A 24829-nucleotide genomic window follows, 5' to 3' on the forward strand; every position below is an offset into this window, starting at 1 on the left:
GTGCATGGGATGAAAAAGATTCATTAGTCATGTCTTGGCTATGGAACTCCATGAATCCGGGGATTAGTGATACCGTTATGTTCTTAACTACGGCAAGGGAGATATGGGAGGCGGTGAAGATTACCTATTCGAAGGTACGTGATGCCACTCAGATTTATGAACTTAGGACCAAGGCAGCAGCAACCAAGCAAGGGAATCGGTCTATCACCGAATATTCCAACTTGTTGTAGACCTTGTAGCAAGAATTGGATCACTATCAGAGCATCCAAATGAAATGCAGTGAAGATGCAGCAGTCCAAAAGAGATTTGTAGAGAAGGAGCGAATATATGATTTCTTGGCTAGACTAAATTTAGAATATGATGCTGTTAGAATTCAGATTCTTGGTAAGCCTGATCTACCCTCCTTAAATGAAGTAATTTCTATTATACGTGCAGAAGAAGGTCGAAGAGGAGTTATGTTGAGCATGGTCACTTGGAGAATTCAGCTCTATTGAACTCTAAAAGGAGTTGGACGTGAAAGAGGGACTAAAGAAGATAAAAGATTCATGGATACAAGTTGGACCACAAACAAAGATAGTTTGAGGTGCACTTTCTGTAAGAAGCCAAGGCATACAGTTGATAAATGTTGGAAGCTTTATGGGAAACCAACAAAAGGAGGACAACAACTTAAGGCTAAGGTTCAGGCCTACACTGCCAATGGTCAACAGCCATCTCATATGACCAACTACAGTGACCAAGAGCATACAGAAGGCAAAGAAATAGGATTGATGGGGCTCAAACAGGAGGAGATTGAGAAGTTAAGGAACCTATTGGGGTCTCTTGAAAAAGAACAAGGTGTTAGTGCTTCAAATCTTGTCTTCACAGGTATTACTTTCAATTCTTGTTGCTTAAATGCTTCAGATTTAGGTTTTAAATCACACTGGGTACTTGATTCCAGTGCAACCGACCACATGACCCATTCTTCACACAAATTTCTAAACTACAAACCATGCCCTAGTACTAAAAAGATTGTGTTGGCTGATGGATCTCTAACTACTGTTGCTGGAATAGGGGATATCCTTGATAACAATTACCTAATTCTGAAAGATGTTCTCCATGTCCCAAAACTCTACACCAATCTCATCTCTATTAAAAAACTGACCCAAGACACTAATTGTCGTGTCATCTTCTATCCAAATTTTTGTGAATTTCAGGAAAAGGACACGAGGAAGAAGATTGGGCATGGTAAGGTGAAAGAGGGGCTGTACTACCTTGAAGAGTCTAGTGGGTTGAGTGATAGAAAACATTTTTCTCCTATATCTTTTTTAGCTAAATCCAATAAAGATGTTTTATGGCTTCATCATTTTCGCCTAGGACATCCATCTTTTGTAGTTCTTCGGTCTATATATCCCTCTTTGTTCAAGGGATTAGATAATAGTGATTTACACTGTGATGTTTGTTAATTTGCTAAGCATAAAAGAGTTTCATTTCCTCTTAATAATACTCGATGTGCTCTTCCTTTCAACTTAATTCACAGTGACATTTGGGGTCCTTCTATTCCTAGTATTTTAGGTGCTCGATGGTTTGTGTTGTTTGTGGATGATTGTACCCGGGTTGTGTGGTTGTATCTACTAAAGAACAAATCAGAAATATGCACCATTTTTCCTAATTTCTATACCATGATTAAGAATCAATTTGGTATTGGAATTAAAAGAATGAGAATTGACAATGCCAAAGATTTTTCCAACCAAACTCTATCTCTTTTCTTTCAAGAGATGGGCATAATTCACGAGTCTTCTTGTGTTTATACCCCTCAGCAAAATGGAGTAGCTGAGAGGAAGAATGGTCATTTGTTGGCAGTTACAAGATCCTTGTTATTCCACAATAATGTGCCTAAATGCTATTGGGGAAAAGCTGTCTTGACAACTACATATCTCACCAATAGGCTTCCTTCTAGGAATCTTGACCTCCAAAGTCCTCTTCAGCTTCTAGCTAAGGCATTCGCAGAATTTAGTCCAACAAATCTTTGCCCAAGAGTGTTTGGTTGTTTGGTTTTTGTTCATAATCATTCTCCTCATAGAGGGAAATTGGATCCTAGAGCCCTTAAGTGTGTCTTTGTTGGATATTCCTCCACTCAAAAAGGTTAGAAGTGTTTCCATCCTCCATCCAAGAAGCTGTTTGTTTCGGCTGATGTTAGCTTTGTGGAGGACCAATCATATTTTGATATGACTGATATCAAAGGGGAGACCAATTCATTGGATGAACAGTCAAGGGAATTCTATTTCTCAAATTTTCCAATTTCTTCTTCTCCTTCAAATCATCCTCAAGATTTCTTAAATCTAGTTCCAAGAGAGAATGTTCACTCTTCTTCTCACCCACTGCAAGTCTATTCAAGGAGAAAAGGTCCCGATTTTATCTCTAAGCATGCTGAATCATCTAATCCTTGTGTAGATCAGTACAGCCCTCAACCTGATTCACCCAAGAGTCCTAATTTACTTCAACCTACAGTCTCTACTGCTATACCAGAACCTATTTCAAGCAACACTCAGCCATCTAACCCATTTTTGGGTGACCTGGACATCCCAATTGCCTTAAGAAAAGGAACCCGAGCCTGCACTCAATATCCCCTACATCTATTCCTCAGTTATTCTAAATTGTCTTCGACACACAAGGCCTTCTTGACCAACCTTAATTCCATCCCTATCCCAAAGAATCTATCTGAAGCTTTAAGTAATGATAATTGGAAGGAGGCCATGAAGGTGGAGATGACTGCACTTGAAAAGAATCAAACCTGGGATTTGGTCCAGCTACCTAAAGGAAAGAAAACTGTTGGATGTAGATGGGTATTTACAGTGAAATATAAATCAGATGGCTCTCTTGAAAGGTACAAAGCTAGATTAGTGGCCAAGGGTTATACACAAACATATGGTGTGGACTACATTGAGACGTTTGCTCTCGTCGCAAAAATGAATACTGTCAGAATTTTGTTGTCTTTAGCAGCTATGTTAGACTGGCCATTGTATCAATTTGATGTTAAAAATGTTTTTGTACATGGGGATTTAGAAGAAGAAATTTATATGGAAGTTCCTCCTGGGTTCGGATTGACTAATCATGGAGAAAATGTTGTATGCCGATTGAAGAAAGCCCTATATGGGCTGAAACAGTCTCCCAGGGCTTGGCTTGGGAGGTTTACAAAGGTGATGCTTGGTTTGGGCTATAAACAAAGTCAAGGAGATCATACTCTTTTTATTCATCATTCTAAAACGGGTAAACTCACTGCTCTATTAGTATATGTTGATGATATTATTGTGACAGGAGATGATAAAGACGGTATTGATGCCTTGAAAAGATGCTTGATTCACGAGTTTGAAATAAAAGAGGTGGGCAATCTAAAATATTTTTTGGGTATTGAGGTGGCTCGATCTAAGGAGGGTATCTTTATTTCACAACAAAAATATGTGCTGGATCTTTTACAGGAAACTAGTATGTTGGGCTGTAGAGTAATTGATACTCTAATTGAACAAAATCATCGTATTGGTGCTGACCTTGAAGAAGGGGCTGTTGATTGAGCATCCTACCAACAGTTAGTGGGGAGGCTCATATATCTTTCTCATACAAGGCCAGATATTGTTTATCCCGTGGGCGTAGCTAGTCAATTTATGCAAAACCCCAAAGAAAGTCATCTTAAGACTGTACATCGTATTCTTCATTATCTTAAAGGTAGTCCCGGTAAAGGCATTTTATTTAAAAAAGGTGGTCACATGTCTGTGGAAGCATACACTGATGCAGATTATGCTAGATCCCTTGTTGATAGACAGTCAACCTCGGGTTATTGTACATTTCTTGGTGGTAATCTTATCACATGGAGAAGTAAGAAGCAAAATGTGGTGGCTAGATCTAGTGCGGAGGCTGAATTTAGATCTATGGCTTTGGGGATTTGTGAGTTGTTGTGGCTCAAAATAATCTTGGCAGATTTACAGATCCGTTGGACAGCTCCTATGCAGTTATATTGTGACAACAAGTTTGCTATCAATATTGCCCATAACCCTGTCCAACATGATAGGACTAAACATATTGAAGTTGATCGACATTTCATTAAAGCGCAACTTGAAGGTGGCTTGATTTGTACTCCATTTGTTCCTACCGGCGAACAACTTGCTGATCTATTTACTAAAGGGGTTTCGGGTAGCATATTTCACAAGCTTCTATACAAGATGGGAATGTATGACATCCACACTCCATCTTGAGGGGGAGTGTTAGAAGATGTGGCTGATTCATATTCCTTATGGGGCTAATTCATATTGTTTCATATCCACGGGAGTCCGTGGGAGATTTATTTAATTACTTTGCTTTCCTTATTTAAGTGATTTGATTGTATATTATGTCTTGTATCTTTTTTGTATATTTCTTTCTATATTCGGTTGTTGTAACCTTCCTTTTATTTCTTTCTAGATTTGGTATTTCCTAGATTTGGTAGTTTCCTAAATCTGCATAAGGTAGGCTGTGTAGTTTCCTAAATCTACATAAGGCAGGCTGTGCCTGTGCTGCATCTTAATACAAGTTGGGTTTTTCTTCTTTTCTTGACATGTACATCATTTATGTACATTTTGGGCTACATAATGTACATAAATGACATAAATATCCCTCGCCTCACCGCGTCTCACTGCTCCTCACCGCCTTGGATGAGGGCGTTTTAGACATTGGTACATCATTGTGTAGTCCAAAGTGTACACAATGATGTACCAATAGCATTTTTCTTATTTTTGTATGTTGTTGGCGCCCTTGTTTATTCTGATAAGTGTATGGCTTTTAAAGCCTTAAGAAATGTTGTATGAATGATTATTACTCCTAGTAGGAGTGAGCTCGTTTATAATATGAAGCTTTTGCGTTATGTTGGTTTCTGTATTCCATTTTGGAAGGACCTTCTTTCGGATGTCCTATGCTAGCGGGTATATCCGAAAGCGGGCCTTGACACTAGATATACCTTAAGATAATGGAGGATTCTAAAGATCACTTGCATATGCTCTTCTCTAAGGTCACACATGAATTGACTCACCACTCCAACTGCATAAGCTATGTCCAGCCTTGTATGGGATAGATATATAAGTCTACCCATTAGTCTCTGATATCTTCCTTTATCGATCACACTACTCTCTCACTTTCCATTGTTTTTGTAGTTTGAATCGAAATGAGTACTTCCTACCATGCTATTGAGACTTCCAATTTCTTTGAGGAGATCCAAAATGTACTTTCTTTGAGATATAAAGATGCCCTTCTTAAATTAGGACACCTCAATACCAAAAAGGTATTTGAGCTTGCCGAGGATCTTGATCTCAAATGCTTGGGCTAAACACTTCTTGAGGGACTCTTATTTTATCATCTCAAATCACAATTATATCATCAATGTACACCAAAAGGGCAATAACCATACCTTGACTTGAATGCTTAATAAACAAAGTGTGGTCCTCCCCTACTTTGCTTATAGCCCATTCCAAGCATTGCTTTTGTGAAACTTCCAAACTAAGCTCTTAGGGATTGTTTGAGACCACACAAAGCCATTTTTGGTTTGCACACTTGATTAACTCCAAAGTTCTTGTCAAAGCCTAGTGGAAGCTCCATAAAAACTTCCTCTTCTAGCTTCCCATGTAAGAATGCATTCTTCACATCGAATTGCTACAAACACCAACTAAAATTAGCTATAAGGGAGAGCAATACGTATACCGTATTCATTTTTTCTAAGGGTGCGTTTGATTGCTAGCATGGAATTTGGGTGGAAATAAAATATTTTCTAGGCAATTGAATTGCCTAGATTTAAATTCCAGGGAAAATGTCAATTGAACATGTTTGATTGGTTTAAATTTCTAGCTAGAAATTATTAAATTTTTTCAATTTCGGTGTTTGATTTTCATACATATAGATATATATATACGTATATATATAATTATGGCTGCAAATAGGACGGTGATGAGGAAGAAGACGAAGGGGAAGGGCTGTCATCACTGTCATCGCCGCCGTCACTGGCCGAGCTTCCCCTATCGCCATCGCCATCACTAGCCAAGCTTCCCCCATCACCATCGCTGCCAAGCTTCCCCCATCGCCATCGTTGTCGCACTTCCCCCATCGCCATCGCAACCAGGCTTCCTCTGTCACCATCGCTACCAAGCTTCCCCCATCGCCGTCGAGCTTCCCCCATCGCTGTCGAGCTTCCCCTATCGCCATCGCCGTCACTGGCCGAGCTTCCCCCATCGCCATCACTGCCGAGCTTCCCCTGTCGCCATCACTACATAGCTTCCCCTGCCTCTCATTCGATCGCCCTCTCTCTTGCTCAAGATTTTAGTTGGGTTGATTTTCCATTTCTCTGGAAAATCTATTCCACCCCCCCCCCCCCCCCCTCCCCATGGGAAAATGTTTTCCAGCAAAAGTGGCAATTGGGTATCACGTGACTCAAAGTGGGAAAATAAATTACTTGAAAATTTTGGCCAATCAAACACCTCAAAAGCTAGAATTTGTGTGGAAATTGACAATTTTCTATGGAAAAAGTGTGCAATCAAACACACCCTAAGTGTACCCTTTAGTGACCAGCCTTGCCTTATACCTTTCAAGAGTTCCATCTACCTTATACTTGAGGGTGTAGACCCATTTGCATCCTACTGGTTTCTTCCTCACAACTAAAGTCACAACTGCCCATGTGTTATTTTTCTTTAGTGCATTCATCTCCTCTTTCATAGCTTGCACACAATCCATATTCTCTAAAGCCTCACTTACCGAGGTGGGAATAGCAATTGAATCAAGAGTAGTGATAAAGATTTGTGTTGAGGTGCTAGTCTATGAAGTGAAACAAACTAGGAGATGGCATGATGGGTACATTTCCTACTAGCTCTTCTCAATGCAATAGGAAAATCTAAATCACAAAATTCGGGTTCATCAACAAGTGAAGTAGGTTGAGTGATTTCATTACCTGATGAATTTTCCCCCTAAAGATAGGGATTGGAGGAATGGAAATAAGACTCTTTTTCATTGAATGTGACATCCATGGTGGCAACAACTCTATGGATCAATGGGTGATAACATTTATAGCCTTTTTGAGTGTTGGAGTACCCAATGAAGATACATCTTAGAGCTCTAGGGTCAAGTTTGCTTCAATTTTGATTGTGTACATGCACAAAGGCAATGCATCCAAAGACACTAGGAGGTATTTCGTGACTAAGTGAAAAATCAAGATAGAATTCAAATAATACCTATATGGGGCTCTTGTTACTCAAGACTTTAGAGGGAACCCCGATTGAGTAGGTAGGCAATAGTCAAAAGAGCTTCTCCACAAAAGTGTGTAGGGGACATCAGTGTGGAATAGGAAGGTACAAGTGACATTTAGAATGTGTCTATTTTTCCTTTCAGGTATCCCATTCTGTTAGGGTATATCAACGTAAGAGGATTCGTGGACAATTCCTTCTTTTTTGAGAAAATTTGCAAGATTCTAATTAAAATATTCTCTTCCATTATCCGAATCTAATCCTCTTGATTGATATCCCAAACTAAGTAGTTATCATTTTATGGAAATTCTAAATGATCGAACAAACCTCCAATGTTTCTTTCATAACATACAACCACATAGTTCAAGCACAACCATCAATAAATGACACAAACCATCTAGCACCTGTAAGACTTGCAACTTTTGATGGCCCCCACATATCACTATGGATTAAAAAGAAAGGTTTAGACGCTCTTTTATTATTCAAAGAAAAGGAGACACAATGATGCTAGCAGGTTAACAAATATCACAATAAAAATCATCAATTGCAACATTTTGGAAAAGTAAAGGAAACATGTTCTTGAGTAAACTAAAAGTAGGACATCCTAAATTTCAGATGAGTTCAAAAGATTGGATGAGTAGAAGGAGACACAGCTTTAGAGAGCACCAACTGAGCATCATCCCAACCGAACTTTGCTTGAATCCTCAAGGTAGTAAAGCCCATTCCGTTCCCTAGCAAATCCAATCATCCCTCCCCGTTCTTAGGTCCTAAAAAACATAATGGTTAGCAAGAAAAAAAAATGTTGCAATTTAAATTTTTGGTTAGTTAGTGATGGAGAGAAGGTTGGCAGAGAGCTTAGGAACATGGAGAACATCTTTTAGGTTGAGTTAAGGACTTACATATGTCCTTGTCCAGCAATAGTAATATAAGAACCATCAACAATAATGATTCTTCTGTTACCAAGGGAAGGTTTGTTAGTGTCACAACAGGTTGAGTTATGTGTCATATGATTAGTTGCTCCTGAATCATATGATTAGTTGCTCCTAAATCAAAAACCCACAAGTCATGATAATCAGAAACTTTGGAGTTTTCAGAGATTAGGCACTCACCAAATTGAGCTAATGAACACACATTAGAAGATTTAGAGAGAGAGTCAAGAAAGGCTCTGATTTTATCAAGCTCTTCCCTTTGCAAAGGTTTGTTAGAAATACGAGAAGATGCCCTACTTTCCTAATTTAGGCCTTTCCTAATCTAATCTAATTGTATCATGCATATGCACACTGATTTGATTGAATTTGATTGATTTGTTTTGATTTGTATTTGCTCTGTAATTTCACAATTGTACATACTTTCCTTTTGTATATATTTCCTAAGGTAGTCTAGGAATCATCTAATTAGGAAAGTTCCTAATTAGACTTAGGAAACTGCCTATTGTGATAGGCGTGTATATAATGGTTGTTTAAGCCTTTGAATCAATAAGATTGGATTATTTTTTCCACCTCTTTGACAAGGTTCTTTGTTAGCAAAGTTTGGCTTCTCTTGAGAAGGAGTTCCTTCTCCATTCGTTAGATTGGCTTGAGGTTGGTCCTAGTCCAATTGAGAACTTGGGCCCTTCTATGGAGTTTGTTGCAGCTCTTTCTTGTGTGTCATGGCTTCTTACAATAAGTACACCATAACCCATCTCAACTTGATGTTTTCATTGAATCTAGCTTTTTATTTTGTCCAAGACCGCTACTGTCATCATCCCCTTTTGATACCATGGCTAACCCTTCTGTTTGTTGGGTCTCAAGCATAACTGTTCATCAACTCTCTTAAGTTCTTATAGCAAAAACTTTAGTTAATGATGGTAGCCGCTTCTTTCCTAGTATTAGAATTCGAACATAATCAAAGTCCATGGTCAAACCTGCCAAAAACTCAAATATCCGATCCCTCTCCATATGGCTTTGAAGAGTATTGGCATATATTAGGCGTTTCATCTGTATGTTTTGATAGTGGTCTATTTCAAGTCAAATTCCCTTAATGACATTGTAGTACTTGATGACTAAAAGAGTATCTTTTTTGTCATTGAAATCTTCGTATTGAGTTCAAATATGACTGCTACGTTTTGTCTTTTAGAGTACGTTTTGTCTTTGCTGATTTCAGGTTCCATCAGGCCCTATAACCATGACATTATCATGGAATATTCTTCACCCAGCCCAAGCTTGAAACTTGGAATCCTCTTTGCTGGTTCCAGTTCCTTCCAGGTGGCTAAGCTTTCCTCTCCCTTTAAGATAAGTCTTCACAATTTGTGACCACTGAATATAATTCTTTCTATCAAGTCAGTACTCTCTCATACTCGAAAGTTCTCCATTCAATGAATTAGTTGAAGGCTACGAAACAAGCCAAGTTGGTGTGGAGGTAATGCTTCTTGAATCATCCATCGTCAGAAAAATTCTAAAAGGTCGATTATGGATGTTCAAGAAGAATAGAGAAGAAAGATGTTGGGCAAGCCGAGAAAAAAGGGCAAGCGCACAGAAGGCAAGGCCAATTATTGGCAAGTTGCAGAATACGCAAAGAAAGAAAAAAGATGGCGATAAGGCCGATTATTAGTAGTGAAGGCTGATTAAGAAAGAGCCTACAGATGGTGGCTCTAATACCATGTGAAAAAAAATACTTTTTTGTATTATATTGTGAAATGGTACACTAGGTATTTATTACAAGTGTGGATTCCAATTTATGAAACCAATCCCAAATAATTAGGGCTTAGTTAACTCAATCAAGGAGGAAAAATAAGGGAAAAAATACCAATAATGAAATTATGAAACATAATCTTATACTAATAAAAAGGAAACTCTAGAAATAAGGAAATAGAGATGTTCCTAGGAAGGAAACAATTATAGGAGAGATTTCTAGATTTCTAACAGCAACAATTTTGCCATGTCCATATTTAAACATTTGGGCTCTTTTTGGGCCATCGAGATCCTCCAAACCATATGATAATGATGGCCCACATTGCTTTAGTCCACAACCACAAGTCCAATTTAAGGTTGTTCTCACTCACTAATTTATTTATAAAAGAACATTTTTTTAAGTTTTGCCCATTTATTCCCATAATTTTTTTGAGACATCTTAGCATACTTTCAAACCTCCTTTGAGCATCTTGGTTTGGCATCTAGCTCAAGGTGTAAAATACTATTTTACTACTAGATTATTTTTTTTATTACTTCATCAGTTGTAATTCATACTCAAGTCTCAAATTCATCCCTTAGAACCAATTACACTAAATCTCAAGTTTAAATTCTTCAAGGCATCACAGTAGGAGCTGGTGGTGAGTGCTAAGTTGGGATGGGTCACAAGGAAGGGTAGATTTAAAGCAATCAAAAGAGGCAATGGAAAGAGTGTTTGAACTTTGAACTCGCCAAAGGAGAAAATTGAGACTCAAGAGGTCACTATTTATAAACAATGTCATGTCAGGGAGGTTACCACCCCATTTCAAGCATCAATATAAGGATACATGGCAAGGTTTTATGGTCTTACTCTTTGATAATGAGCCAACCTCAACTAGAATGGAGGTGAAGAAAGGTAGGGAGAGGGACTATGAGTTTGACAACCATCACGTCATGGAGCATGTTTTGCTCTTTGCATATGGCCATTTGTGACAAAGGATTGGAAGCTTTCCTAGAGAAATAGAGCATCTCCTAAGGTATCTTTTTTCATTTGAACAACCTCTCTTGGCTTGTGTCCATAAGAAATTAGCAACCCATTAATATAATAGAATTCTTTGCAAAGTTTCCTCCAGTTATATGTGTTACTACTCCTTGATCACTTACACTATGCCTATTAGTAAGTGTTTCTCCCCCTTGCCTAAGGATTTTGTTTGGTTCCCACATTTTAGAGGTAGTATTTAGGACAGAAATTTTGCTTCAATGACTTTTTATTTTTTTGGTAACCCAATGACAACTTTTTAAATGGTTTGCTTAATAACTATTACTTGGTTAGTTAAAGGGAGGTCAGACGTATTTGGAGCCTATGTGCCCAATACAGGGGCAACTTTGTGATTTGTTCCTTCTTGATACTCTTTGTGACAAAGGGAGACTTGAATTACCTTAGAATGATATCTATAATACAGATGTTCCTTCTGCCTTCTTCACTTGGACAAACACCTTAACAACCTGTTTGGAACCAATTCCAATAGAATCAGAATTCTAATTCTATAGTTTAAATGATTCCAACATAATGGGAATTCTAATTATTTCCTTTGGAACAAAACAATAAAAATTAGAATTGAATTTCAATTCTTATGTTTGGAACAAGATGGAAACAAAATCAAATTAGTAGTTTGACCATAGTACCCTTAACAACCCAATAAAAAAAGTTAACATACCACATTAAACAATTGATTTTTATTTTTAATTGTTCACTACAAAATAAATAACACTGAATTACATACTCTTGTTTTATAGAAAAAAATTAATTAAGTACCAAAAATAAGATTTCTCAGTCAAAAAAAAAAGACCAAAAATTATATTACATAGCCATCACATATATAACCATGACATTTCATCATTAAAATTAAAATAATTAAATCAAAACGTTAACTAATATGATGCTCAAAACAAATGATTTTGACATGTACCTTTTTCACAACTTTTAAGATAAGAAGATTAACATCACAAAGATGAAAAAGAGAAGGGAGAGAGAGAATATAAAAATGCCCCTATGACGATGAGAAAATCATATATATATATATATATAACTAGAATGGGGAATGGTATTTCTGGAAATAAAATAAATAAATAAGTGGGGGCCTAAGAACTCCAATTCTTTTTTAACAATTCCGAATTTTAATTCCAAAGTTTTGGGGTAAATGGAATTCTAATTCCTACATTTTTTTATTCCAAACATAAGAATCATTAAAACTTTAGAATTGGAATTGGAATTGCAATTCCAGGCTTTTTAGGATTCCAAGCAAGCAGTAAATGCTACTCTTACTTCTGACAACTTAATAAGATAGCTATTGATTGGTACTTTATGTGCAAGGAGCGTGGTGAACTTATGGATCATTTCCTCAATTGCTCAATGGCCAAGAGAGGTATGAAGTTTTGTATATATGGGTGACAATAAGCTTAGTTTCTGATTGTTTGCAACTTTGGAGGTAGACTCGCAAAGGGTTCAAGCAACATACAATATAAGCATGTTTTCTTCTATTATTTCCTAGAGCATATGGATCGAAAGAAATAGGAGAGCTTTGAGGGTAGAGAAAGTTCTATTTTTGGTTTAAAGATTAATTCATTTCCCTCTCTCATGGTAGAAGCTGGATTCATCCTTTTGTATGATCTTTTTACAATTTTATTCATGATCTTATAATTCTTGATACAAGAATCAAGCTAATGAGCCACACTATGAAACATTGGAGAGGTGATTGAGCAAAGATTAAGACTAGAAACCAAGGTATTTGAAAACCAATTTGGTTTCGTGCTTGGTAGGTAAAAATTGAAGCTATATATACTTGTTGAGGCACCTAATGGAACTGTAAAGAAGGCCCTGGATGAGTTGGGAGCGAGGTGTTTCCTAGGCAGCTTACCGGTTACACGGTAGATCCCCGTGGATGGTGGCTCACCGACTTACTCTTTAGGCAATTGTTTACTTTATATGGCGCGAGCATAACAACCGTGGCTTTCGAGATAGTGAGCGGCCTCCGGGCCAGCTTGCGTACCAGATCCAGCAGGCGGTTTGGGTGAGGCTGGCCTCCATGCAATTTTCTTAGTCCCTTAAGAGCATTGCCCTAGTTCATTTCTAGCGGCTTCCTCATTCCTGTTTCCACTCATGTCTGGGTGCTTGATCGTCTCTCCCATCTTTATGCCTTTGGTCGTGTTCTCTCTCCATGGCGTGTCGTGCCTGGGAGGTCTCGTTGTTTTTTCTTTGTAGCTTCGATGGTGCAGCTTTCCATGGTCCTGTTGCTTTCATGTGTTTTGTCTTATGTGACTCTTTCCTGCCTCGTGTGTTTGAGGTGATATTTTCCGTCCTTATTTTTTCCTTGCGTTGGCTTGTGATGTAGTTATGTTCTCTACTAGGGGTATGCCCCAGTTGTGTTTGTTCTATATAATTCTTATTTACAGAAGAAAAAATAAATGGAACTGTAAAGAGATAAACAAAAGGAATTTACATATGGTCTTTATGGATTTAGAAAAAGCTTATGAAAAAGTTCCTACTGAAATCTTATGAAAGGTTTTAGAGAAGAAAAGCATTTGAAATTCTTATGTATGCTTATTTAAGACATTTACCATAATAAAGTAGAAACAGGTACCAAAACATGTGGAGGTATTGAGGCTTTTTCAATTACAATCGGATTACATCAAGGATCTACTCTAAGCCCTTGCCTCTTTGCCCAAATAATGGATGAACTCACTGAACATACACAAGAAGAGGAGCCTTGGTGTTATGCTATTTGTAGATGACATAGTGTTGGTGGATGTTAGTGGATGACACCAAAGAAGGCATGAATAGTAAGCTTGAGATAAGGAGAAAAACTATATACATGGAATGTTATTTTAGTGAAAATATAATTTATGGATGATGTTATGATAAAATTGGAAGATTAGGCCATACCAAGAAAAGATCAATTCAAAGCTCTTGGATCAATCATCCAAAAGATAGGGAGATATGAGGATATTATCTATAGAATTAAGGCATGAAAGTTAAAATGGAAAAAATTGACATTTTATGTGAAACCAAAATTCCAGTAAAACTAAAGAAAAATTGTGGGAATCTTCTGGTTCTTTCTTTCTCCACTTCAGAATAACTTTACAATGGGATTTTAAGGTCAATCCCGGAACCTCTATAAGGAAATTAACTGCAAAGTCAACAAGCATCTAAGGAAACTATACAAAAAAGGAAACTGACAGAAAAAAGAAACATTATCTGTACAATGAATGTTTCTGCAATAGGAAATTGGAATCAAGGAGCTGTTGCAGAATTTTCTATATTCAATCAACCTAATCGAGTAAATCTGCCAGCTATTGGAATGAGCTGGCATGAGCTGGCAGATTACTCGAGTGGGCTGTAATTTCTTTACTGTCAAATCTTCAACTTTTCTTTATTTCAACAAAAATTTTATAAGACATCTATAAGACTTGTTTTATTGTATGGCACTAAATTTTAGGGGCAGTAAAACACCAACAAGAGCAAAATATTTGTATAATGCAGATGAAGATATTAAGATGGATGTGTAGCCATACAAAAAAATAAATAAAATTAGAAATGCGGTTATCCGTAATATAAATAAAGTCAAAGTGGCTCCTATTGAAAATAAGCTGCATGAGACACAATTAAGATACTTTAGTCATATGAGAAGAAGACCAATAGAGGCTCTTGTGAGAAAAGTTGATGAAATAAAACAAGTATCTAGCAAAATCAGTAGAGGAAAACCAAGAAAAAACTTGGTGAGAGATACCTGAGTATGATGTTGATTACAAGGACCTTATAGAAGATAAGATCAAAAATAGAAATGACTGGCATGCTAGAATTTACGTAGTTGACCCCACATAGTGGGATAAAAGCCCCATATATTATTGTTGTTATTGTTGTTTCTATTGCTAATGAAATATATATATATGTTATTGTATTTCAAACTAAAACGAAAACTACTACCAAATTAGCATTGTACATCCAAAATAATGCTATGATAACTTGATAATGGAAGGTCAGGTCTTATTAAGTGGTGCTTTTATACAAAAAGCATAGGGACTCAATGGAAAATTTTCTACTTCCTGCAAGGGGGCTACAATGTGTGAAGCTTTTTTGTACTCTCGCTTTTTAGTGTAGGGGGCGACACAAACTTCTTTGTTAAGTTCTTTAGAGTATTGAAGTTGTGCCTCTGCATGCCATAATAGGTGACAATCTTGAGCTAGGAAGATTATCCATTTTTGAGTTTTTAGTATATTTGTCAAAGGAGGAATTTGAGAGCACTTGATGTTGTAGAATCAGTTTTCCATCTTAAAGGAACCATTCTCATTTCTTGTTTTTCATGGCTTAGGGAGCATTTTTTTGGAATGAACTTTGGTAGCAATGATAAAGTTGCCCCTTTATAGCTCGAAGGTCATGCTTTTGACTTGTGAAAATACTCTCTTTGCAAAAAATAAAAAAGCAGGAAGAAGGTTGCAAACAAATACAACCATCTCTCCACTCTTGCGAAGTGGGGAGCCTCATACACTACGGGTGCCCTCTTTTAGGAAGCATTTAGTTTTACATCCAAAATCTTTTTAAGTTTGATGATCTACCTTTATAGGTAGATTGTTCTATTTCTTTTGTATAGGATTCACCCCTTCTTCGATCATTCTTTTCACATATATTGTTATTTATCAGGAAAAAAATAAAATCTTTAGGGCTTTGTGGACCGCGAGGCAGAGGAGGAAAAGTACTTAGGTGGAGGGATTATCTTATTGAGTTGAGGAATCTGCAAGCATTATGACGAGCAATCCATTAAGAAGCAGTCGAGAAGGTATTAGGAGGACTACCATAACAAGCAAATCAGTAAGAGCCTTCCCTTGTAAGAACCTTCACCTAAGCTCAAGAGTTTCCATGAGCACCCTTGAAGTAAGCTAGCAATAGCAAAGTGCTCATGTGGAGGCTATGTTACACGAACTCTGAATTTTCAGGCATTGTATTGCTGTCGGCACGACATGACATTGGCATTGGTATGGGATATGTTTCGGACTCTTGCATTTTCAAGTCTGTGTTAATTCTCGTTTTTATGTATTTAATCTCTTTTTAATTTAAAAAATAACAATTTATTTCGATTTATTATTTCTATTAATCTGCTTTTAGCCTTTTAAAATATATGTTTGTATCAGATCACTCAAATTACCTACTTACTAGTTACCATTACCATATATCAGTACTCCTATCCTATGTTTGACACATATCTCCTTGTCCTAAAATTTATAATATTGACAAGTCCAACCTCTAGGTACATCGCCAGATCCAATGGGTATACACAAGTCCATGTAACATAATATGGAGGTTCCTTTAGCAAAATCGAGGAAGTGTTACATGCACTCTCAATGAACAAGTGATGCAAGGGAGAAGACCTTTGATTCATGCAAGAAAGATGTTGCAAGTAGCCTTATAGTGATAAAGCCCATCAAGGAATTCTAACTTTACTCAATTTAAATTTGATCCCAAGTGTTACCACTATCAAGATATTAAGATGGTATGTAGTGAGGATGCTATTATTCTAACTTCTATGCTAGAAAGAGATAGAATAGTGGAGTTTTTGGTCGGCTCAATCCTGAGTTTGATCAAGTAAGAGCACAGATTCTTAGCCATGAGAAAATGCCATCTTTAAACAAGGTCTATTTCATAGTTCAAAGTAAGGAACATAGAAGGGTAGCAATGTTTAATGATCATCATGTGGAAGGATCTGCTATGGTTTCTAATAGGGTGCAGGAGACATGGTCAAAATCAGTACAAGGAAGGGATCAGTCTTTCCCTAAACAGAATAAGGAAGGAGTGTGGTGTTCCTACTGCAAAAAGCCAAGACACACACAAGAAAGATGCTTCAAATTACATGGTAAAGAAGCTGTCCTAAGTAAAATGGGAGAATTTAAGAACCTGCAAGCCAAAAATCCTTCAAAAGTCTACCTGTCAACCAAAGAAGGAGAAGAGATTGCTGAAAAAGGTGAAGCTGCTGCCATTCCTGATCTAGGGGAGTTAAATGCCAAGGAGATCAGTAAGTTAAAATCCTTCCTGAAATCTTTTCAAGGAGATTCATGCTCTCTAGCTCAAGCAGGTATGTGCTTTAATTCTAATCTCTCTATTGCCTCTCAAACTACTAGGAATGAATTATGGATTTTGAATTCTGGAGCTACCAATCATATGAACCCTAACCTAAGATTTTTTTAGACCTATGAACCTCTAAATAGCTCCAGAAACATTACGGTAGCCGATGGTCAATCTGTTCGTATTATTGGGCAAGGAAAAGTGTGTTTGAACTCTGTTTTTCAAATACAGCATGTTCTTTATGTCCCTAGCCTTTCTACCAGCCTTCTTTCAGTGCAAAAACTTATCCAAGACCTTAATTGTCGTGTGATTTTTTCTCCCTATGACTGTATGTTTCAGGATCTGGCCACGGGGAGAATGATTGGTGTTGCTAAAGCACACAAGGGGTTGTACTACTTACAGAAGACCTATGAATCATCTACAGGAGACCAACCCATTCTGGCATGTTCTTCCCAACCAGCTTCTACCAAAAAGGATGTATGGCTTCAACACCTTAGACTAGGACATCCCCCTTTCTCCCTATTGAAAACTATGTTTCCAAATCTCTTCCATGGTCTGAATCTTAGTGATATTCACTGTGATGTGTTGTCAAAACATCATAGAGTTCCATATGCTGTCAGGAATAAATTATCCTTATTTCCTTTTTCATTGGTGCATTCTGATATATGGGGGCCTTCTAAAGTTCCCAACTGTTCTGCGGCTAAGTGGTTTGTCTCTTTTATTGATGATTGCACTAGAATGACCTGGGTTTATTTGTTAAAAGACAAATCAGCCCTTAGTAACATCCTACAATCATTTCATAGGATGATTCTCACCCAATTTGGGGTATCCATTAGAAAATTCAGAACTGATAATGTAAGAGACTACTTCAATCACAACCTAAATCAGTTTTTTCAACAAAAAATGATTCTCCATGAATCCTCTTGTGTTGATACCCCCCAGCAAAATGGAGTTGCTGAGAGAAAAATGAGGCATCTCCTAAATGTGACTAGAGCTCTCTTGCATCAAAATTGTGCCTAAATTCTTTTGGGGTGAGGCTGTGTTAATTGCCACATATTTGATTAATAGGGTTCCTTCTTGGGTGCTAGGTCATCTTAGTCCTTTTCAGTGCCTTACAAATCACTTTCTAGAACTCAATCTTCATTCTCCTCTTCCACTTAAGGTGTTTGGGTGTGTGGCCTTTGTGCATGTGTATAAACAACATAGGGACAAGTTTGATCCTAGGGCTCTCCACTATGTCTTCCTTGGTTATTCATCTACTCATAAGGGTTATAAATGCTACTATCCTCTTGCTCAAAAATTTGTTATTTCTAAAGATGTTACCTTTGTTGAAAGTCAGCCTTTTTACCCTTCTTGTACTTCTGGTCACCAGGGGGAAAGTAGCGTAAGTGGTGACCAGTCTTTGCCACGTTTGGAATCACTAGTGTTTCAGCCATCTCATAATCTCTCTTATGAACCTCAGTCCAAAACTCCACCCAACCTTGCTGGTTCTTCTCAGCCTATCCCTCCTATTCCAGATCCTAACAAAGTAACATCCCAAGAATTTCCTGATCCTATACCAGATTCAGCAATGTCTCCTAAGGTTCAAAGGATCACCTTATGCGTACAAGAGAAGGAGTAAACCTATCCCATGTGCTAGGCAAGGACCAGCTTCCTCCTCAAGGTCAGGTATGGAATCCTCTGAGTCTCATGACCCTTTGCACACTAATCATACTAATTTGGACGTGCCCATTGCTATTAGAAAGGGAGTTAAGAGCTACACTCAGCATCCTATAACCAATTTCATTTCCTACCATCGTTTGTCACCTAAGCACAAGTGTTTTCTATCTTCCCTTGATTCTATAGTCATTCCTAAGTCTGTGGAAGAGGCATTGCAGAATCAGAATTGGGTATATGCTATGCAAGAGGAAATGAGAGCACTAGAGAAAAATCAAACCTAGGAAATGGTGCCTAGACCAAAAGGGGTTCAACTTGTGGGCTATAGATGGGTGTTCAATGTTAAGTACAATGCAGATGGTTACTTTGGAGAGGTATAAAGCCCGATTGGTTGCCAAGAGATATATACAAACCTATGGCATTTATTACTTGGAAACTTTTGCTCTAGTGACTAAAATGACCACAGTAAGAGTTCTTCTATCCTTAGCTAGATGTTATGGTTGGCAATTAATGCACTTGGATGTTAAAAATGCTTTCTTACATGGTGATCTAGAGGAGAAAGTCTTTATGGAACCATCTTCGGGTTTTAATAATGGTGTTACAGGGCAAGTTTGCAAGCTAGTGTTCTAAATCACGCTAGGTGCTAGTCAGGCGCCAGATTGGGGCCTAGCGCCTAGGAGCTAGGAAAACTATTTTTTTTTTAACTTTTTTATGTAATTTGATGTTATTTTATCACTAATCATGGATTTAGAGGTATTCTTCTTTCTTAATCTTTTGGTGTTCTATATGATATGCAGATTTCATATATTTTGTAAAAGTATTTCTCTAACATGTGGTATCAAACCAAACACATATTCATATAGAACCTGTTTTCATATACTGTGAATTTTCTTATATATATATATATATATATATATATAGAGAGAGAGAGAGAGGGAGAGTGGTCAATAGAGGTCGTTCGCATCTGTGGCAATCGGTGGGATGGATAGATCCATTGTGGTTCTCCATGATCGCCGTTGTTCACATCTATCATGGTCGATAGTTCCAAATTTGATTAGTATCGCAGCCAGTGGGAGTCTAAATCAAACCGTCGGCGAAGCTATGGTTCACATCTCGATGTGGGTATCTACCATGGCTAATCGGTGCAAACCTTTCCCCGTCGCCATTGGCCATGGTCGCGGCCCTCTGCCTTCTGTTCGTCGTGGCCGCTTTCTCCTCGTGCATTCACCGTGGTCGTGGGTTTGATGTGGCCGACCGGTTGAGTCGCGTCTTCTTGGCCATGTGGCCAACCGAACAGCATAAGTCCAAACACGCACGTTATGCGCCGATTGGGCCCAATTAATCAAGCCCAGCACCTAGGGGTGCCGATTTGCGAGTATTCGCAATGGCTAAGGACCACCTAACGCCTCAGCGGCACCTAGGCAACCTTTTTGAACATTGTTACAAGCTAAGGAAAGCCCTTTATGGATTAAAACAGTCCTCAAGGGCTTGGTTTGACAAATTTTCAAAAGCAATGAAGACCATGGGGTATTGGCAGAGTAGGGAAGACCATACCCTATTTATCAAACACTCAAAGAAAGGAAGTCTAACAACTTTGTTGGTATATGTACATGATATCATTGTTACAAGGGATGATATTGAGGAGCAACAACAACTAAAGAAGGACCTAGCTCGTGAATTTGACATCAAGGATCTTGGTAAGCTTAGATACTTCTTAGGAATAGAAGTAGCCTGCTCTAAGGATGGTATTTTTCTCTCCCAAAGGAAATATACCATGGACTTGCTGGAGGAAACAGAGATGCTTGGTGGCAGGACAGCAAGCACTTCTTTAGAGCCTAATCAAAAGCTAGGAGATTTTAACAGTCCGATTGTGGAAAAAGGAAGGTATCAAAGATTGGTGGGACGTCTGATTTACTTATCTCGCACCAAACCTGACATTACATTTATTGTCAGCTTGGTGAGTCAGTTCATGCATGATCCCACCGAGGAACATATGCAACTAGTGAGGAGACTCCTATGCTACCTTAAGACAACTCCCAGGAAAGGCTTGTTATTTAGACCAAAGAAGGAAGTGGAAGTTGTAGGGTATACGGATGCTAACTATGGGGGCTCATTGGTGGATAGGAGGTCAACTATAGGGTACTATGTCTTTCTTGGAGGTAACTTGGTGTCCTGGAGATGCAAAAAACAAAGTGTGGTGGCTCGGTCTAGTGCAGAGGCTGAGTTTAGAGCAATGGCCCTTGGTCTATGTGAGCTACTGTGGCTAAGGATAGTGCTGGAAGACCTGAAAATCCCTAGCAATGGACCAATGAAGTTGTGTTGTGACAATCAATCCGCTATCAGCATTGCGCATAATCCTGTCCAACATGACAAGACCAAACATGCTAAGATTGATCATCACTTTATTAAAGAAAAGTTGGAAGCTAAGGAGGTTTGTATACCCTTTGTTACTTCAGCAAATCAGATTGTTGATGTACTAACAAAGGACCTACCTCTTAAGAGGTTTGAAAAACTTGTAAACAAGATAGGAATGATAGATATTCATTTACCAGCTTGAGGGGGAGTGTTGAATGATTCACGAAGATTGGTGTTGAATGATTGATTAGGTGATTCACAGAGATTAGAGTAACATGAGCTAACTTTCCTAAAGTCAAGGAAGATATCTTCTCCAAGATTAGATCCTGATTTAAGAAGTTTCCTAATTCTATAATTGTATCCTTAGTTTCCTTGTATAGTGTACAATATATTTGTTTTTCCTTTCCTATAACTTTTCTATAGTGTAATCTTCCTCCCTATTAATAGGAAATGTATTCAGTGTCTATAATAATCAATTGAGAACAATTTCATTGCTCTTCCTATTCAATCTATACCGATTTCTACAGTATTCATGCCACATAAATAGGCTGGCGTACGGAGCTCCACCACATACTGTCCCCACTTCCCATCTAGGAGATTATTTCATACATTATGGTGATCAACAACATGAAGCTGATAAGGCCCCCAGCATCTTGATTCAGTTGTAGCCAAATTTGGATAAATAACTTACTTGAGGAAAATTAAAAAAAGATAACAGGAATAGTTTCTTATTAAGATGTGACCACTAGGCAAGCCCAGAATTGATTTAGATTAACTTAACAGTACAACAATGATATTATTTACGTTTTAGGAAAATTCAAAAAAGTTTTAACTCTTAATTTTCCACGCAGATAGTTTATAGAAGCAGTTTCGCTTCTGTTATATAAAAATAAACCACGTCATCAGTACTAATATCCAACAGAAACAAAAGGAAAACAGAAAAGCAAATATGACATCTTGCACAGAACACCTTAATAAAAGACGGAATTTTGTAAGCAGAACTACACATTCAATATAATATGTATATCTATATATATATATATATATAGAGAGAGAGAGAGAGAGAGGACCTGTTCTGGGCCCATCAAGTCCTCAAGGCGGGCCTTGAGCTCGGGGCCGTGGCGACCGCCGCTGCGGGAGTTGATGAAGACGACGAGGGGGCAATCAGGGGGAGGGACGGCCTCTCCGCCGGAGGCGATGGAGGCGTAGTGGCGGTCGCCGGCGTCGAGGTCCTTGGATTGAATGGCGTCGCGCATGGCGAGGCGCAGGTACTGGGGCATGGTGATCTTCCGCCTCAGTTCCTCCTTGGGGATCCGGAAACCTGCCATGGCGCGTCCCTTTATCGATTCGATCACCGACGACCGACCCGACGTCCGACTCGTTTCCGAGCCCGGCGTGTCCATGCTTCCTTTCTCTTTCTTTATATCTCACTCTAAAATGTCTAATATATATCGACGATCGAAATGAGTATGTAATGTGTGTGTGTATATATATAATAGAGAGAGAGAGAGATGAGAGACAGAGAGAGGTCGAAAGGGACGTCCCTTGGAAGTGGCGCAAATGAATGGGGCCGGCGGCGCTTCTCCGGCGGAGTTAATACAATAATGTTGATTAACGATCAATAACCCAATTTGGCATTCTAAATTTCAAGTAAATTACAGAAATGCCTTCCTGGTGGTTGTAGCTTATGGCTTTCAAATTATAAGTTTATTAATTCAAAAGAAAATGATTCTTTTCGTGGTGGTTGCAGTTTATAAGTCTTATCATGTCACCCTCATTGTTTAGTCTAAGTTATATTTTTAAATTAATTAATTTTATATTATATGAATACTTAATCAACGTTAATATATGTGATTGCCCTCACCTAGTAAAAAGTGATGGGATATTAGTATTAATAATATAGATTTTATTTATATTAAAAAATTCAAAATTATAAGAAGAGATAAATTTAATTTCTCTATTTTATTTTTATTTTTCTTAAAACGAAATATTTCTATAATACCAAAATTCATCCACTAAAACTAGAAGAATCGGGTCAATCCGTATCCCAATTCCTAATTCAATCATTGCACATTCGTTGTCGTCATCATCTTTGTTAGAAGATGGAGCAAGACAAAAGTAATATTATTTAGTTTGATAAGATTGAGAAGTTTTAAAACTGAAACAAAAATAGTATTAAATATTTAAATTATGTCTTCATTTAACATTGACAATAAAATTGTATGATTAATCCAAATCTCAAGACAATAAACTTCAAGTTATTAGAAACGATTAAATATCAATTGTAGTTTCCAAATTATACAAATATTCATATGGCATGAAATTTGTTAGTTCAATGGTGTAATTAGAATCAAGCAAAATTAAGAGTGTTACAATTAAAGAAAAAAAATATAAAAATTAAGGACTGAATTTATGTGTTTACCTAAAAATCTAAGTCTGTGATCTCATCTTATTAAATTTGTGATTTATATAATGAATGGATTATCAAATCTTGCCAAATAGTAAGGGTGTTCGCGATGCGGTTTGACCGATTTGAATCATTTTCAGCACGTAAAATCGCTAGTGCGGTTTTTCAACCAAACCAGAACGCATTCTGGTTTGGGTTGGACCAAACCACACCAAACCAGACCGCATTTGATTTTGTGCGGTTTACCGCGATTTGAGATGCTACTTAAAATCACTAAAAAAATATATTTAAAATGATAAATAAAGACACAAATATTGATAAATAAAGACAATTAAATGTAAATAAATAGGAACAAAAAATAAAGACAAAATAGGGTAAAAATAAATAGGATGGGACTGCCAATTATTATATTTTTATAATTAATATTTTTTTATAATTTTTTTTTATTTTCTTGGGCGGTTCGGTTTAAAACCAAACCGCCAACTGTCCAAACCGCAAACCGCGCGATTTGAACAGAATCCAAACCATTTTCGACCGTCAAAAAAAAAATCGATCGGTTCGGTTCGATTTTGTCAATTTTCGCGATGCACCGATTTTTTTGAACACCCTTATCAAATATTGAAATGATGTTATTAAAATTAAATTTCTTCAATCTTAACAACTTAACTACTAAACTACGTGGTGATATATTGTCCATTCACACGTTGAAAAAGAAAATTCGTTAGCTAGTTATAAAAAAATTATTAAAACAATATTGTTGTGATGATATTTTATACTATATATATATAATAATAATAATGTATTAAAGAACCAAGGCAAAGACAAAGTAAATAAGAACAAATTGACCATTTATATAATGTGCAATTGGAAGTTGACAAAATAAAAAAAAAAAAATAAGGAAATGGAGGATTTCTTTTTATAGGCAACTAGTTGTTGCCTAATGAGTTGGAAAATCTAAATTAAAAGTGTGAATTACATTTAACACACTTATGATTTGATAAAAAAGAAGTAGGTGAATTCTTAATATTTAATAAATAACAATTCTTTTTTTAATTTTACAATTTTAACTCTAATTTTTTCTATGTTGTTACTTTACAAAAATTAAAAATTTTAATATGATTAAAATGTTTTAACATTTTATTTTTTTGACTCTTATGTCTTTATATGATAAATAAAATCATTATCAAGTTATGGAGAGTAAAAGATCGATATATAATTAAATTCTAATCAATTGTTTGATAAAGAAAAAAGAAAATAAATATAATAACATTTTTATTATATTAATAATTTTAATAATAATTAAAAAATATAACTAAAGTTATAAAATTACAAAAATTACTGTATCATTTCTCAAATATAAAAAATGTCATTATAATTTTGTCAAACCGCTTGGGTTGTAAGTGTAATTTACCAAACTAAAAAG

General features: G+C 37.0%; 1 protein-coding gene across 2 annotated transcripts in view; it reads right to left on the reverse strand.

Annotated features, from left to right (window-relative positions):
• Window positions 1-22569, reverse strand: part of LOC127806337 (diacylglycerol kinase 4-like) — a 61833-nt gene extending 39264 nt beyond the window's left edge. Inside the window, exon 1 of one of the 2 annotated variants that reach the window (XM_052343562.1) lies at window positions 22070-22569. In XM_052343562.1, the coding sequence (XP_052199522.1) occupies window positions 22070-22402 (333 nt within the window). In that variant the 5' untranslated portion in view covers window positions 22403-22569. The remainder of the gene's footprint in view (window positions 1-22069) is intronic. The other variant, XM_052343563.1, reaches the window with a different exon arrangement.
• Between the last annotated feature and the right edge of the window lie 2260 nt (window positions 22570-24829).

The sequence above is a fragment of the Diospyros lotus genome, chromosome 7, assembly GCF_014633365.1.
Source record: "Diospyros lotus cultivar Yz01 chromosome 7, ASM1463336v1, whole genome shotgun sequence".
In the NCBI taxonomy this organism is placed as follows: Eukaryota; Viridiplantae; Streptophyta; class Magnoliopsida; order Ericales; family Ebenaceae; genus Diospyros; species Diospyros lotus.